Here is a 17,471-nt window from a genome sequence, read left to right as displayed (position 1 = left end):
ATGCTCCAGGCGCCGGAGTGGAGATTCCCCTGCAGCCCGTGGGGAAGACCCTGGTGAGGCAGGCTGTCCCCCTGCAGTCCAGGGAGGTCCACGGTGGAGCAGATATCCACCTGTAGCCCATGGAGGACCCCACGCCGGAGCAGGTGGGTTCCCAAAGGAGGCTGTGACCCCGTGGGAACCCTGCGCTGGAGCAGGCTCCTGGCAGGACCTGCGGTTCTGTGGAGAGAGGAGCCCACGGAGCAGGTTTTCTGGCAGGACTTGTGACCCCGTGGGGGACCCACGCTGGAGCAGTGTGCTCCTGAAGGACTGCACACCGTGGAAAGGACCCATGCTGGAGCAGTTTGTGAAGAACTGCAGCCCGTGGGAATGGCCCACGTTGGAGAAGTTCGTGGAGGACTGTCTCCTGTGGGTGGGACCCCATGCTGGAGCAGGGGAAGAGTGTAATGAGCCCTCACCCTGAGGAGGTGAAGCGGCAGAAAATAACATGTGATGACCGTAAACCCCATCCCCATCCCCCTGTGCTGCTGTGGGGGCTTGGTGGTGAAATCCAGGAGTGAAGTTGTGCCCGGGAAGAAGGGAGGGGTGGTGGGAAGGTGTTCTGAGATTTCGTTTTATTTCTCATTACCTTGCTCTGGTTGATTTGTAATAAATTGAGTTAATTTTCCCAAATTGAGTCTGTTTTGCCCGTGACGGTAGTTAGTGAATGATCTCTCCTGTCCTTATCTTGACCTGCAAGCTTTTTGTTATATTTTTCTCTCCCCTGTCCAGCTGAGGATGGGTGAGTGATAGAACGGCTTTGGTGGGCACCTGGCCAAACAGAGCTATTATCTTCCCTAAATATAATTGTTCCTTAATAGTAATTGGGTTTCCATTTATTTAATATGGCCATCTCATCCCTCCACTGCAGATCAAAACAAAACAAGAATTAGTAAGTAATCAGACTATGGTTTAGAAAATCCAAATCAAAAGCACACTTGTTAGGGAGAGGATACGGATTACTTTATTTAACATCCTCTCCAAATCAACTTTCTCAGGGCAGTGTGAGCAAGTCCGGTTTTTGCCAACAATGCACCAACCACAGATGCAGGATTCATGAAACCTGGTATCAGGTGCATTGTTAAGGGATCTTTCAATTATAAACAAGGTCCAGTGCTTACACCTGCAAACCTAGTCAAAACATCAATAGATAATTTTAAAGACTGATTACGGATACTGCCTTGTTTTATAACTGAGCAGTTTCAAATTACTGAAAATATTTAGAATTTTTAGAACTATTGTAAAGTTGAATCCAATGCCCTGAGCATCCAGACTGGTATTCATATTTTCCAGCTCACAGGAAGCAAGGAGACTTTTATGAACTGCAGAAGGGGGTAATTAGTGACATTGTTCCAGCATGTATGCCATACCTTTCATTTTAGTTTCTGGAACGCAAAATGCTGAGTTGTTTGCTACCTCTGAGTATGAGACACTGGGTCTTCTGTCAGGCTGTAGGGTATGTATGTGCCATCATTTGAGAAGGGTTCCACATCAGCCTTAAAACTACCCAGCAAACACAGCCCCAGGTATAGCTGGAAGAAATCCTTTGCAGTACACGGGAGCCTGAATCAGCAGACCTGACCTATAGGTCAGCATGCCTGGTCTAACATACTGCCAGGCACACCCACACAGGCTGTGCACAAGTACCTGGAAGGCAGATTTAGGCCTGAAACTGCAGGGTTATGGCCACTCCTGCATTAGTTTGTCTGTCAAAAAGCTGCATGGCCTCAACTTGTGTCACAGAACTGAAATATATTTCATGGTCTTATTTTTTACTTTTGTGCTATGTTGTTTCTGAATGTGGTTTTGGTTCTCTTTTTTTCTGCTATTTATTGTCGTTGTTACTATTTTTTAATGCAGCAGAAAAGAGGAGAAAACAACAGTTCCGTAATTGCATGGAAGAGATACACATGATTACAGGACAGCTGGTAGGTATTTTCGATGATCCTTTCTTCATTTATATCCACAAAAATTTTCTGTGTGCAGACTGCACAAATGTTGGGCAGATTTCTTGTTGGTGTGCCACTGATGTTGTAAAACTGTCAAGATCAAGTTTACAGGAAAAAAAAATCCAAAGGACAACAAAATATTTGCTTAGAGTCAAGATGCATATACACATTTTAGATGCCATCAAAGATAAGGGCAGCAGGAAAATGGGTACAGTTGTCTTAGTTTACTAGTGCCAGGACGCACAGTTACCAAGAAAGAATTAAAATCTTATTGATAATGCAAGAACTTTAGCAACTGTCTGCTCAATTTTAACTAACTGGGACATAAGGGAATTGTGCTGACATAATCACCTTATTTGGAAAGGGAAGATAAAAGCTATAAAAAGGAAAGGGCAAGAAAAGTCTTTCACAGACTTTGGGGAAGGAAGAAGCTTGTCTTCCTATGGCAATTAGGAAAGTTATGTAGTCTCTTGCACATACGGACCTGCCTGTTGGAAACTCCAAATCAGACAATGGCATATGTCACTGGCTATGTGGTGGGTTGACCCTGGCTGGACGCCGGGTGCCTGCCAAAGCTGCTCTATCACTCACCTCCTCAACTGGACAGGGGGAGAAAAATACAATGAAAGGCTTGTGGGTTGAGATAAGGGCAGGGAGAGATCACTCACCAATTACTGTCATGGGCAAAACAGACTTGACTTGGGGAAATTAGTCTAATTTATTACTAATCAAATCACAGTAGGGTAATGAGAAATAAAACCAAATCTTAAAACACCTTCCCTACACCACTCCCTTCTTCCCAGACTTAACTTCACTCCCAGTTTTCTCTACCTCCTCTCCTCCAATGTCATAGGGGGACGGGGAATGGAGGTTGTGGTCAGTTCATCACACGTTCTCTCTGCTGCTCCTTCCTCCTCAGGGGCAGGACTCCTCAAACTGTTCCCCTGCTCCAGCGTGGGTCCCTTCCATGGGGTGCAGTCCTTCAGGCACAGACTGCTCCAGGGTGGGTCCCCCGCGGGGTCACAAGTCCTGCCAGAAAACCTGCTCCATGGGCTCTTCACTCCATGGATCTGTAGGTCCTGCCAGGAGCCTGCTCCGGCATGGGCTTCCCATGGGGTCACAGCCTCCTTTGGGCATCCACCTGCTCCAGTGTGGGGTCCTCCCTGGGCTGCAGGTGGATATCTGCTCCACCGTGGACCTCCATGGACTGCAGAGGGACAGCCTGCCTCACCATGGTCTTCCTCACGGGCTGCAGGGGAATCTCTGCTCCAGCTCCTGGAGCATCTCCTCCCCCTCCTTCTTCACTGACCTGGGTGTCTGCAGGGTTGTTTCTCTCACACATTCTCACTCCTCTTTCCCAGCTGTGATTTCTGTTGCACAGCAACTTTTTCCCCTTCTTAAATACGTTATCCCAGAGGTGCTACCACCATCGCTGATGGGCTCAGTCTTGGTCATGGGTGGGTCTGACTTGGTGCCAACTGGCATTGGCTCTGTCGGACACAGGGGAAGCTTCCAGCAGCTTCTCACATAAGCCACCCCTGTTGCCCCCCCCCCCCCCCCCGCAAAACCTTGCCATGCAAACACAATACAGGCTACTGCTTCATTAAGGCTATTCTTCTAATCATAAGATTAACAAGGGAGTTCAACAGTTTGTCCATGGCACAAGAACAGCTCTCCTCAAGGAAAAGTGAGGTTAGTTTACTGCAAAAGTATCCAGTAGACCTTATTCTTACGAACCCAGAGGCACAAGAAATTCCAGAGCTCACTTCCAGTCCTTGCAAGTCGTATTCAGGATGATGATCCCCAGCACTTACACTAATGGTGGGAGCCATGTAGTCAGAACAAGTCTCTGCAAAGTCTCTTCCCATCATTCCATAGTACAGTCCACAAAAAAGCAGTGTCACAGCAAAATCCATGGAGTCATCAGACTCCATTCTGTCATGAAACCACAAAAGGGTACTCAGGTGAGACTGTTCTTGACCAAAACACCAGCATAAAATATCAAAAAGATTTTTACTCCAGTTAGCTCTTGCTTCCTTCAAGCCGCAAGTTTAGTTTCATTTTCTTTTGCAGCAGCGGACACCCTCATACTTCAAGTATCAATATGCTTGACAGCAAGCAATGTTGAAAGTAGGCTATGAACTGCTTTTGGAGCCACAGCTACTCAGCTCTGTTATAGGAAGGCCAAGGTGACACATTTTCTTAAAGAAAGGGACTTTGCTTAGAGTCTTATTATACAGAACAATTAGATATATTTCATTGTTTTGCAGAAGCAACAAGATCAGCCAAATCTCCATCAAGTATAAGATGCCAGTCAAAGAAATATTAAGTTTCTGTAGCTGAAAGAGCCCACTGTCCTCCTGAATACAAATTCCTCGGAATAAAATCTTTGCTAAATTACAGCAGGTAGTATTTAATGCCCTGCCACACACACCCACCCACCCACCCCAAATTCCAACCCAACAGAGTCTGCAAAAATATTAACATCTCCTGTCATCTCTCTGAGATTTTGTGTGTTATAGGTCCTGGGAGATTGAAACCTGGCTAACAAATATTCATAAAACTGGAGCTTCTCAACATTAAGGAGGACTTGTCATTTCTGCTGCAACAGGGCACAAAGTAAGAACCTTTAAAATAGAGCTAACAAATTTTGTAGTTATATCTTTAAAATACATGGGGAGCGGAATTTAGCTGGTTAAATGAAATACTTCAGCAGAATAAAGCTTAACAGTATTGGTAACACAAGACTGTTAACTTTCTGCCAAGAATTTTCCATCAGATCTATGTACTTTTGGGTTGATCAACTATACAATGTATGGGCAATAAATCTGACATTTAAAGGAACAGCTGATTTACGTATGTGCAGTATCTCCAATACCTCCAAGAAATGTTGGACTTAACAGCAGATGCATTATGTCATTGATCCACATGCTCTTGAGGAATCCCTGGAATTTCTGGTCAGATGGCACCTCAAACGGTCCAGCACAGTAGCTCTGGGCTGCTAGTCAGACAAAAATCCTGGACAAACCGAGGCAAAAATTCTAGCTGGATTAAGAGGTTAGGTCAAGAATCATCTGGACATATGGTATTGTCTTTGGCAATAGTCAAAATAAAAAGCGGATAACCTCCTAGCAACAATATAGCCTGGTAAAGTGGGAAATCATAATTATCAGAAAGAATTATAATGTGGTTTTGATATGAATGTGCTTATCTATTTTTATCCTTTACGCCAATCCTTTTTATGTCTCGTCTCCTTCAGGTACATAAACTCAGCAGTTAAATTAAGGGATTAAATGAGTCAACACAGTGGCTGTATGAATTTTAATTTTTTTCCCCTTCTTTCTTCACACTATGAACACAAGTTTTAAAATGACTAAATGTGAAACTTCAGACTAACTATGCAATAATAAAAATCAAGATGTAAGAGAACGTACAGCTACACAATGTAAAAGGGATTTCATATGTTGAGGTGGGTGGTGAAGAGACCAGCCTGGAGCAATTTCACTGCAAACAAAGTAAAATCTATCAAATAGGAAATCATAACAGTTGCCAGTCCCAATTTTACCTGAAGATACCTACCTAAAGAATAAATTAAATCCAAACATGGTAAACATTATGGCTAGATAACCCATAATCCCAATTGCATAACTCAGTTTATAGATCAGGAGGAACCATTTGTAGACCAACCTATGGATAAGTAAGAGAAAAGAAAGACTGCTCAAGACCTTGCATATTTTGCAGAGTGCCACATACATAGCTTCTACTGAAGTATACATATAAATTCAATAGAAGTTTTACACTTCTGTACTTCTCCCTTACTTAAAGGTGAATAAAAATGTATAATACAGGAAGAAGTACAGGGAAAAAAACCCCACCAAACAACCCCTTTTTGTTTTGCTTCAGTCTTCACAAGAAATGGTAATTGTCAACAGATTGATAACATAATTAAAACTAACAGCTGGGAGTATTGAAGCAGGGAGCATAGACCAGAACAGGACAAGAACAGGTAAAAAACAACTGAGGTAAGTTATAGTCAAGTCAGTATACCACCAATGAAATTTATTTAAAATACTTAAAAGTTAGCAGAAGCAATCTCTGAACCATTAACAATTGTCTTTGCAAGCCCAAGATGAAAAGGCGGAGTTTCAGAAGATTGGAGAAGAAAGAATACAGACCTCTCTTTGGGGAGGCAGAGGGGGCTCTAAGGAATAAATTCATAGACTATTTGGTATATATACCAAATTGAGCTCTTCAGGCTCAATAGTAACTAGGATGACTGCTGATGGTAAAAGTCTGCAGAATGAAAAACCAAGATGGAACTGATAGAATGAATTTAATTTTAACTGGTTTAATTCTTTTTCATTTGAATGTCATGTTTGATAAACACTGGTTTAGAGGAACTTATTCGCACTGCAGTTGGAAGATGCCTTCAAATTCAACTGCTAATGGCCCTTTTTGTAATTTGTGAAGATTTGTTCCAGGGAAATTCTTATTTGCTCTTCTCCTTCTACAGATTTCCTTTAAGAAACAACACCAAAAAAACCCCAAACAAGGCAAAGCCAACAAAAAAAGGATGTACTGTGGTGTTCTTCCCAAAAGAGGCTTGCAGGTTGCTCTGAAACTGATGTAACTGGTAATAACTGAGACCATTCCCCACGTGGACAGGGATTTCCACCAGTAAAATCTGACAGTGAAATAAAGAAAGACGAACAACCCACATCTGCAGCAGTGTGACTAACTGTTGGCAAAATTGAGACAGTTGTTTCAAACTAATGACATCCTATGGTTCCATTTTGCATGGTTGATTAACAGATTGCCAAACTGTAAAACTCATACAAAAAAATATGACTTGTACAGCATCTGACACAGGAGGGCCTTTGACCCTGGAATAGCAAAGTTAGTCTGCCTTGCACCCTGTAAATAATTAGTAATCCCACTGGAGTAAATGGTTATAACACTGAGATACAAGTCATCAGACCCCCACATCCTATCCTCAGAAAAACTAAACTATTGATAGAATTAATGCTACTGAAAAAAACATTAAAGTTTGTTTTTTAACTCAAATTATAAATGGTGACCACAGGGCTAAAGGTTTGGGAGCAAATTTTCTGAAATCGGTGGAGGCAGTTTGGCCTTTAATCCTTGGAACTGCTCTTACAAACTTTCAGAAAGGCACATTTGGCTGCATTAATTTGGGATGCCACTCAGTTACATAACCACACTATTGAAGGTTTTTCTTAAAAACTCTTTCTACAGTACAGCAAAATGCTGTGGCTTAAACTTTTAAGCCTTTTTTTCTAAATGAAAGTATATTAAACTTAATATGTATATTTCCTTGAATTGCCCACAGTGATGAAATATTCTACTTCTTTCCCAATAAGCAAATATTTGAAACCCACTGAAGAGCCAAAAGCCCTGTAATGTCTGTTCATTCCACAATCACATTAATAAACCATGGATTTGGGATTGTGGAAGCCTGATGATGACAAAGATAAAGCAAGCCTGACTTCAATATGTGTTTGTAGAGTTAGTTCCTGCATCTTTACAGGAAGATTACTGAAAATAAAAAAAAAAATCTGAGGGGATTTGGTTTTCAAATTTGTGTTTGGTTTGGGGAGGGGAGACTTTTTAAAAGCAAACAAAACCCACAATCCATCTAGAGTAAAAATCTATCTCTATGGAGGATGAATCTCCTTCTTTAACCCAAAAAGTAGAATTCTGAAGGAATGTGTGTTACTCCCTGTGAAACCTAACACAATTTTGCCACAGATTTCAACTGAAGCAGGACTGGATACTTCTTCTTCTCCTAAGAAAAAGGAGAAACTCTTTAAAAAGTCCCCCAAACCCTAGAAAGCATACAACTATTGAGCAAACTGGTATTTTACAAAACAAGTTAAAAAAAATTAACAGATAGCAACATGTATAAAAGATAATGATGCAGCATCGTTAGATTACATCACTGTTACGCATTTTTCCACCTTGCAGCGCTGGCTTTATGGGACCACAGCCTGCTGCTTGTGACCATGAAAGTGCCCGAGCTCCTGCCGTGCCACGCAGCCCTTCTGGCACGCCACAGGTCAGTGGTCCCTACACATCCCTGATTGTGGAGCCTGAGGTGTCCTCGCCTTCACCTGAGGTCACCAAAGGCTATCCATTGCCTGCCTGGCTTGGCTACTGTCCAGCGTGATCCCTCTCCAATTGCTTACGTACTGTGGGTTGCTTTTTTTTCAGGAGACTGAAAGTAAAGTCTGAATTTAAGTGGCAAAGCCAAAACTGAATGGGCACACATCTTCAGAAAAGTAGCTACTTTCTAATACAAATCTATAACAGAACTTTGTTCTCGTGTTAACTGCAAAATGAAATGCTAAGTAATTAAAGAAATGGTATCACAACCTTCACTTGGGTGATGTTGTTATCAGATCAATTGGTTTAAATCACTTGCAGTAATTGTTTCAAATTTCCTTATTGATTTTTGTGTCTTCCAGGTCGTTAATTTTAATACTATTACCTCTACATGAAAAGCATGAGTATTTTGTCATATAAATGAGGACAAAGATAGGAATTGAGTAATACAGATGAAAACCCCAGTATGGATTTATTATTAATACTGGAAGGTCACCATCTGGACAATTCCATAAAATAATACATCTGCATTGCTGCTAAATGGGAGCTTTAACATCTGGATCATATTATTCCAAATTTTCCTCATCCACCCATCATAGCAAGAGGAATTTCCTGACAAATCAGATTGCTGCCCAAAGGTAAAATGTTTTTCTCATTACCGTACTTTAAATGAGCTCAAAAAGACCTAGAAGTGAAGTCAGCATCAGCGTCATAGACAACTTTCACATTTTCTAATTATGCAGATTAATTAGGTCATACAAACACCGACTGAAAAATGTCTATCTGTCCTCTGCTTCCCTCACACACTTCCCCCACTCTGAGCGAGTAAGAATGCCTGTCACCAGCAAATTCAACAGAAGAGCATTACTCCACTATCCTTTCCATCTTATAGCATATGGTGAAAACTGCATACATAAAGAAAATAACTGTGTAATAATTAGATTTATTGTGAGAGACTGACCTTACCAGAACTTGTTAACTTGGCAATGCAAGCTAACTGGCCCTCTAAAAATCTAGTTTCTTTTGATGTAGACATATTCAAAAACTCAAAAACATATGCATGGAAGAAGTAATAAATCAGCTGTTTGGGTGTTTTTAAGGTTTAAATTAATATGCTTATACTTGATAGTACATTGGAAATTGGCAGGGATTTCTATATTAAGTAAATCAACCAACCATTTTCAAGATTTGCCTTGTTACTTAGGTATATAAATCAATGCTGCCATAACTATGCTGCTTCATTTTTCAACTATATTCCAAAGTAAGGTCTCATATATATATACACACACAAGATATATAATCAGGAAAACGGGCAACTACCTACAGGACCAGAAGTAAGGCTTTTGTGTTTGAGATTGTTCTGAGACCATAACAAATCTGCCTTTCCATTTGTCAGATATTTTAAGATTTCTATTATGCCAGGGGAGAAAAACTTTGTCCACATATATCATATTTCTTTAATTTTCATCAATGGGAAGCTTCCAATGGCAAACAAATTGCATTACAAGAATCAGCTGAGTACCTGATAGTCAGAATTTCCTTTGGGAAAATATGGGGTCAGAGCACTAATAAGATTTTTCCTTCCTTCCCCATTTGATATGCTAGACTGCTGGCTTTGTGTTGAGAAAAATTGATAAGATAGGCTAGGACAGGATAGGAATGGCTTTTCAAGGATAGTAATTCTCTGACTAGCATTCTTGCACCTCACTGAGTTAAAGGAGTGCAAAATTTGTGAGTGACATGGAGAAATGAGAGCAGTATCTGAACACACATGCAAACAAATTGAAAATCAGGTTTTTACAATGTAAATTAGCAGAACACAGGTGCCATATTTATTTTTTAAAATCTCAAATAATGGTAACAAAATTCTCAAAAGTATCTGAGAAACAATCATTTTCTATAATCTGCTTCCTCATCATCTGAAAGCTAACCCCAAACTGTCAGCTACCATCTAGAAGAAAAAAAAACAATTGTCAGAGTGGCCTACATTTTATTTCAGGCCAAGACATGCTAGAACATCTTCCTTGCCTCTCTCTCTCTCCCTCCACCCTCCTCTTCCCCCCCCCCTTCTCTCCCTCTCTCCCTCTCCCTCCCCCTCTCTCCCTCCCCCTCTCTCTCTCCCTCCCTCTCTCTCTCCCTCCCTCTCTCTCTCTCCCTCTCCCTCTCCCTCCCTCTCTCCCTCTCTCCCTCTCTCCCTCTCTCCCTCTCTCCCTCTCTCCCTCTCTCCCTCTCTCCCTCTCTCCCTCTCTCTCCCTTCTTCCGTCTCCTCTGTGCTGGGATTGCACCCATGTTACTTTATATGTAGCCATCTGGTGAAGGGCAATCTCTTCCCTCTTGCCAAAATTATCCACAGCTGAGCCTTGGCTGCTTTGCTGCAACTTTTTTGCTCTTGCCTCTTTGAAATAGGAGCCTCCCCCAACATGCCTTTTTTTGTTTCTTCAGGAGACAGTTTACATTCTTGATAAGCCTGGATAAGGCTCTTTTGGAAGGTACAGCCTGTTGCTGTTGCATCTAGTAAGTAGTTGCCGCTTTTTGGTTTGGTTTTTTTTTTGGTCTTTTTGAGCAAGCTAATGAATGTGCTTTCCATTTAGGGCTGATTTTGTGCTTCCTTTGACCTTTGTTTCCTTTTTCTTTCAAAAAGAAGCAAAACCTTTCTTTTTTACATGTTTGTAAAGCACTTTGAAAGGGAGGGTGGGAGTCAATCACTGCAATCCTTTGCTTTATTTCTACTAACATGACTGTGCAATTCTCTCTGAGCTCTTACTATGTCTGAGAATAGCATGAGTATCCAGAGCAGGGATGTATACATGCCAACACCCACTATGATCTCAGAGAATCAGACAGAAAGGTTTGTTACCTGATGCTGCCTTCCAAGCCATGATATGCAATGGAGGGCTGGCTACTTGTTTCATTGATCTCTTGGGACAGAAAATAGAAAAGGAAGTGGCTTTTGATTAGAGAAAAGGAGCCTTAGGTTTACCCCTCCCATTGAAAATGATGTGAGCTACCTCTTTGTCTGATCTCCCTTCTCTAAAGATGCAAATATGTTGTTACAGGCAGGGGAAAGTGTTTGGTTTCTTTTCTTCAGTATTAGACACTGTTGCGCATAACCTATCCGTGAAGTCTACAGGCATAAACAAAGCGGTCACAAGCTGGATGGCAAGTAAGAGAAATGTGTAAGCAAGCAAAAGTAGAGGGCTGTTTTCTCTTCAGTGAGCATGTGGTTGTTTTTCAATTTTTGACTTCTTTAAATGCTTCCTATCAAATCAAACATGAATGCAAGCATAATAACTGCCACCTGGAAGAACTGTAATGCGGAAGTCTAGATCTGCCTGTACTTAGGGGAGCAGTAAATTTTGTTGTTGTTGTTGTTTATTTTTATGTCACATAGACCATTTCCTATATACATTAACTAAGTTGTTTAAATCCTAAATGTGACCATCTTTTCAGCTTCTGCTCCTAAATCAGCTTTCCTTATCTGATACAACAATGTATACTAGTTATTTTTTATCTTTCGTGCATAAGGATCTCATTAATCGTTAAGATTTGTATCTTAACCTTTGTCCTATTTGTTAGTCTTCAAAGTACAGTGGATCAGATTTTGGCAGTTACTATACTGGTAGAAATTTGTAATTTAATATTGTTTCATGACATGCTTTTAAAGAAAGCAAGCTAATGCAATGAGATTGACGCTGTGCTCAAAAACTATACAAAAGTATCTGGACATGAAACAGGAGGGCAGTTATATCTTAATACACAAACTTGTAAGTTGTTTTGGTGACAAACACTCATAAGCTACCTAACGTGGAATAAATGCAATAAACCATCTACGGGCAGAGACCCACTGTGAGTAGTGTTCACTGTTATGAAGTAACTTCATACACAGATAGATTGTAGGTGTGAGAATATATTACTCTCCCAAGTAAACAGAGCGTGAAGTGGAACTGCTGAAACTCAATGCAAAGTGAACTTCAGCTTCTGGTGCTACTATTTTTACTGAAAGAGGCTCTGCTTCAGTTCCTCTTTTACTGGAGAAGAAGGCCTTGCTGCAGCAATGCAGCTATGCACTGAAAACTGAGGCTCCAACATATTTCTGGTGCAGATATTTTGTTTATTTTAAAATGCACTGCAAAAACACAAAGACCATCACAGTCTTATTAAAGTCTTATGATGGTTGTAGTTGTACTGGAGTCTCCCTAAACTAGACTAAATGCATTTAAAAGTATATTTTTTCCATATTGGCTATGTCACTTTGTAGGTGTGACTGGCTCCTGTAAATTAATAGTTGGGAAGGAAGCTTCAGTTGCTGAAGACTAAGTTACGCAAATAATAGGACTGTAACAACTGTAGGCTATTGGCAGTTTTGACAGAGGTTAAGTCTACGTAGTACGCATTAACTAACTTTAAGTACCGCTAAGGAGAATAATGCCAAAGCAACAGAGTGCATGCTTCTTAGACTCCCACAGGCTTTCCCAGGCAGACAGGGACTTTCCCAGCTGCTCATTATTGTATGCATACTTAGGTTCAAGTGTGTTTCAGCACTGATTCAATACCAGTCTCATGCAAAATGTTTTCAATGGGAAACAAAGACATGGACAGTCTGAGTAACTTCTGTCACTTCAGTGTTGTGTTCTTTATTCTAAATGTCTGTTGAAATCAGTGAGGCAAAAATTAATAGGAAAGAAATACTTGAAAAGCTCTGAGCTGAGATGCTAACATGAACATAAAATGATTGAATAGTACAGCAGAACTGGTCTAGAAGAGAAGTTAAAGAGAACATAATGGTAAGAGTATTGTGTATGATTATACTATACGTACTTAGGTATTGTGTGTGCTCAGGGTTAGGAGTGTGTGTGTGTAAAGGCAGAGAGTGATGTGAAGTTAAAATCCTCAATCAGCTGTTCTACCTGTGACTTTGTTAGACACTTCACCTGTATATATGTTGCCATAATGAACATGTCATCACTGTTCCTAACTCTGTAAGTATAGCTGAAGAGCCTGCTTCACAACGTCTGTATTGCAATTTTATGCCACTGTGAAAGTCCACCAACAGTAAAGCTGTCTGTCGTGGTTTAACCCCAGCCAGCAACTAAGCACCACGCAGCTGCTCACTCACTTCCCCCCCACCCAGTGGGATGGGGGAGGGAATCGGGGCAAAAAAAAAAATAAACCTCCTGGGTTGAGATAAGAACAATTTAATAGAACAGAAAAGAAGAAACTAATAATGATAATTGTAACACTAATAAAATGACAATAGTAATAATAAAAGGATTAGAATATGCAAGTGATGTACAATGCAATTGCTCACCACCTGCCGATTGATGCCCAGTTAGTCCCTGAGCGGCTATCTCCCCACCCCCATTCCCTCAGTTTATATACTAGACATGACATCACATGGTATGGAATACCCCTTTGGCCAGTTTGGGTCAGCTGCCCTGGCTGTGTCCCCTCCCAGCTTCCTGTGCCCCTCCAGCCTTCTCGCTGGCTGGGCATGAGAAGCTGAAAAATCCTTGACTTTAGACTAAACACCACTTCGCAACAACTGAAAATATCAGTGTTATCAACGTTCTTCTCATACCAAACTCAAAACCATAGCATTATACCATCTACTAGGAAGACAATTAACTCTACCCCAGCTGAAACCAGGACACTGTCATAGATCAAGCTGATTTTTATATCCCTTACTAAAACTAAAGTTTCTGTAAATTGTATCAAGGTTTCATCCTATAGTGTTTAACAGACCTGTCAAATCAGGGGGTATGATGCTTCATAGTCTGAGGAGCAATTGTCAAGAGATAAAGTATTGATTGTGACAGTTATTATTGATATCACTGCTATTAAGAAGCTCAATTACCAAAAATTGGATTTCAATCTACAGGTGGCTTAGGGCATTCATCAGCTGGTGACGATGGAAAAGCTAAGCAGCTGCTTGTGTGCTTAAATTCTGCCTGTCTGACATACCTGTGTAATCCCCATTATTTGTTTAACATTTCCTTAAAACTCGCATTGTCTTTTTAAGGACTGGCCCTTTCTGAGATGCCTAACTTTATAAAAAATATTGAATAGGGAGGTCAGGGGTGGAAATCATGTCACACTAGTTTTCTCATGTTTGCAGGGAAGGCTGTGGTTGGGGAAAGGAAGTGAACTGAAGCACCATAAGCCCCAGTTTTAGCACCTTAACCACAAGACAAGCTTTCTCTCTAATTAGGCATGTGCACAAGTAACTTGATGAATAGGGACCTTGGATTCCCTCAGTAAACCCTCTGTATCATTACTTCAGCTAGGTAAGGGGAGTGACTTTATTCTCCTACCTAGTCCATTATTAGACAGTTGTTTAAAAACTCAAAGCCTTTTCCTTAAAAGCTTTAACCTGCTAAAAACTGACCACAGCATCAGTATGCATACATAGAAAATAAAATACAAGTTGTTTTTTCTTCCTACATAAAAGCTACTCTCCACCTGACCAAAAGCCGTGGCTCACTGCTCTCCACAGAGGCTCAGTTGTTTTGCTAGATGTAAACTCTTAAGAGTATGTCATGACTCCCAATTTTTACCTGAGAAAGATGATGTTTTAACCACTACAGTTCCAAAACTGCTGTCTTTCTGACAAGCTATTCACATTGTATATTCAACAGCATCTTTGCTTCCACTGAACAAGCACAATCATCTGGGCAACAACCAAGGTTGCAATGAGAACAAGAGTCATCTCCATATGTGTTGCTTCACAGCCATGGTGCTTTGCATGCATCTTCCAATGTTGCAACCTGAAAAGAAAATATGCATGCTATTTAAAAAAAAATAAAATGTAGTCTAGATTGATTATATATATACCTAGAGGTGACAGTAAGCCCAAGTATGAGAGGTACTTTATGAGGAAATAGGTTAATGCTGCTGTGCATGAAGATATAACATAACAAACTAGATGAGAATACTTGGTCTTTGTAACTGGAACTATTATCCTGAAAAAGGAAATGTAAAGTAATGGGCGGAGAGTTGTCTTTTTTTCTTTTCTTTTTCTAGTAACTCAGTACTGAACGTAAATATAGTCACAAACACATAGTGCCTATGAATTTTAAGCAGACATTTCATAGTCACAGATCTGAGTCCCACATAATCTTTTAGCCCAAGGTAAATGCAGAATCAGAAGAGGGCTTAAAACCCTGCTTCACCTTCCTTCCCTATAAAGTGAGAACTGTAGCTGGCATTTGTCTTCCTTCTAGAGTTAATGAAAGTTTCCTTGAGCCCCGAAGAAATGAGGGAATTGTTTTGGAGCTATAAATCAGTCTCCTTCATAACTAAAGCTGAGCGAGCTCCTGTGTTAGATCGGAGCCTCATGCCCCTATAGTAAGAATCTTGACCTTCATCTGAGCTTGGCTCAAATTAACCTGGATGTTAGTTTTCCTCTGACCTGGAGCTTTCTGGGCCTACGTTTCGGGACTCAACAGCACCTCCTGGCTTCTAGATCGGTGTATGTGCTGAGTGCACCCCAGCTGCACCCTGAAATGAGGCTGAAAAGACAAACATGCACTGTCTCCCCTCGCCTCCCATGCTGTGGTCCCTGTGGGAAGAAACATCATGCATATGGGCTGGCAGGGAGCTGCAGCATGTTGTGGTTGATGCCTGTGCTGCACAATTCACACATCAAGACCTTGTGTCATGGTGGCTGATGGGCCGCAGCTACTCTGTTCAGATACAGCCCGTGTTAAAACAGTTGGGATCCAGATTTGAGCAAGCCCAAAGCTATACGTTGCTGCTATTACTTGTTATCCCATGTTAGCCAAACTTTGAATCCAACTAAAACTTTTGACTTTGCAGAAATTTAGATATAGGTTTAAAACATGTGAATCTTTCCCATTCCTTCTTCAGAAGCAAAAGTGCAACAGTAGCCATGCTTTTTTTCCATTTAAAAAGAAATGGCTGTGTGACGGATGGTGCACTCAGATGCCACAGCATTGAAATGAGTACGCATACCAGTGTCAAACGTCTTTCTTCCCAGCTTTATGCAAGTACCATGTCTTCTTTGCCAACAGCGTGCTTGCAAGAAGTACCTCAAAGCAGCTCATCGGTGCGATGCACTCGGTGTCCCGCAGGCTGCAACCAAGGGTGTCCCTGACGGACAGTGCTTTGGTGCCAGATGCGCTGGCGGGGCAAGCCTACAGCTGGAGGTAGTGTAACTAATGTGCATCCTAAGAAAACGGAAGGTGGCAACAGGGAGATAATAAGCTTTTCCTCTCGACCCCCACCCCCCCAAGCAGGCATTAAAATGATGGTTAAAGGACCATTTCTTTATATTAGACTTGCAAGGACAGGAAGCATTATATTTATTGTTCCTAAAGGAAAACATCGTACTACAACAGCACTTTCTATAATGGTTGCTGTAAAGCTGTTCCCTATTTCATTTTGCTGAGGAACTGATTAAACTGACAGAATAAAAAGTTCCAGTGAAACTTTTCAAGAAAAGAAAATTCTTTACTAACTACTCTTCTGTGAACAAAATGTTAAAGGTTTCTGGTATTGCTATAAATGTACAATTCATTTAACAAAACATTTGCAAGCAGTATGTAAATTAACTTCCATTGTTCCTCTGTTGATAATAAATCATTTTCCTGAAACACATTCAAAACAAGTATTATAACTTCACGGTGAACAACAGCCAGATGGTTTTTCTTCTCTTAACCCTCACCACCCCTTCCGTCCCATGAGTTGCTGGACATGTTGGCAAGTTCCCTCTGCCCCTCTCGCCTGGAAGCTGCTAAGAAACCTGCAGCTACGCCGAGGATAGCGGTCTCACAGTTTCAATGGCTGTGATGTACGATGGGTGCAGCTGATGAATTCCCTCAGGGTGACTGACCAACAGGGACAATGGCATACTCTAGAGGCCTACACTTACAGCATAACTTTGGGCGAAAGGGACCTTGGCAGTTATCTGGATCAACCTCCAGTGAAAACAGAGTGAAGGATATCAGGCTGCCTAGGGCTGAGTCCAGCTGAGTTATTAATTTCTCCATGGATGGATATTTCGTTGTTCCTCTGGGCGTCCTGTGGCAGTGAATTCTCTTCTTCAATACATGGGGACAAAATCACTGCAACAAAATTAGCAAGCTGAGGTTTAAACGAAATATCTCCTAGACCTAATCAAAAAGGTCTAGGTTTGATCTTCCAGCTATTCTAATTAGGCAGCTGTACAGGTACACCATAAAGCCTGTGGAATAGCTTACACAAAAAAGGGTGAAAAGGGGAATTTGAGAGTATTCAATGAAGTGTAAAGGTAGTACTTCTGGTTCCAAACTGGGTTCTATCAGAAAAGGTCATTATCAAAGATGGTGTTATGTTCTTGTTTTTCCTTCAAAATCTTCCAGTTCT

The 17,471-nt window shown here is 41.1% G+C and overlaps 1 protein-coding gene across 1 annotated transcript; it reads right to left on the bottom strand.

Annotated features, from left to right (window-relative positions):
* Positions 1 to 948: 948 nt before the first annotated feature.
* On the bottom strand, positions 949 to 16,977 carry RNF175 (ring finger protein 175). The gene is given in 9 exon segments (XM_049815552.1): positions 949 to 1,099; positions 1,945 to 2,075; positions 3,800 to 3,920; positions 5,565 to 5,672; positions 6,565 to 6,689; positions 6,691 to 6,723; positions 14,728 to 14,872; positions 16,680 to 16,714; positions 16,900 to 16,977. Coding segments are annotated over 9 exon segments (927 nt in total).
* Positions 16,978 to 17,471: the final 494 nt, after the last annotated feature.

This window comes from Accipiter gentilis, chromosome 12, assembly GCF_929443795.1.
Source record: "Accipiter gentilis chromosome 12, bAccGen1.1, whole genome shotgun sequence".
In the NCBI taxonomy this organism is placed as follows: domain Eukaryota; kingdom Metazoa; phylum Chordata; class Aves; order Accipitriformes; family Accipitridae; genus Astur; species Astur gentilis.
The sequence above is the reverse complement of the archived record's forward strand: the minus strand, read 5'-3'. Positions and strand labels throughout refer to the sequence as shown.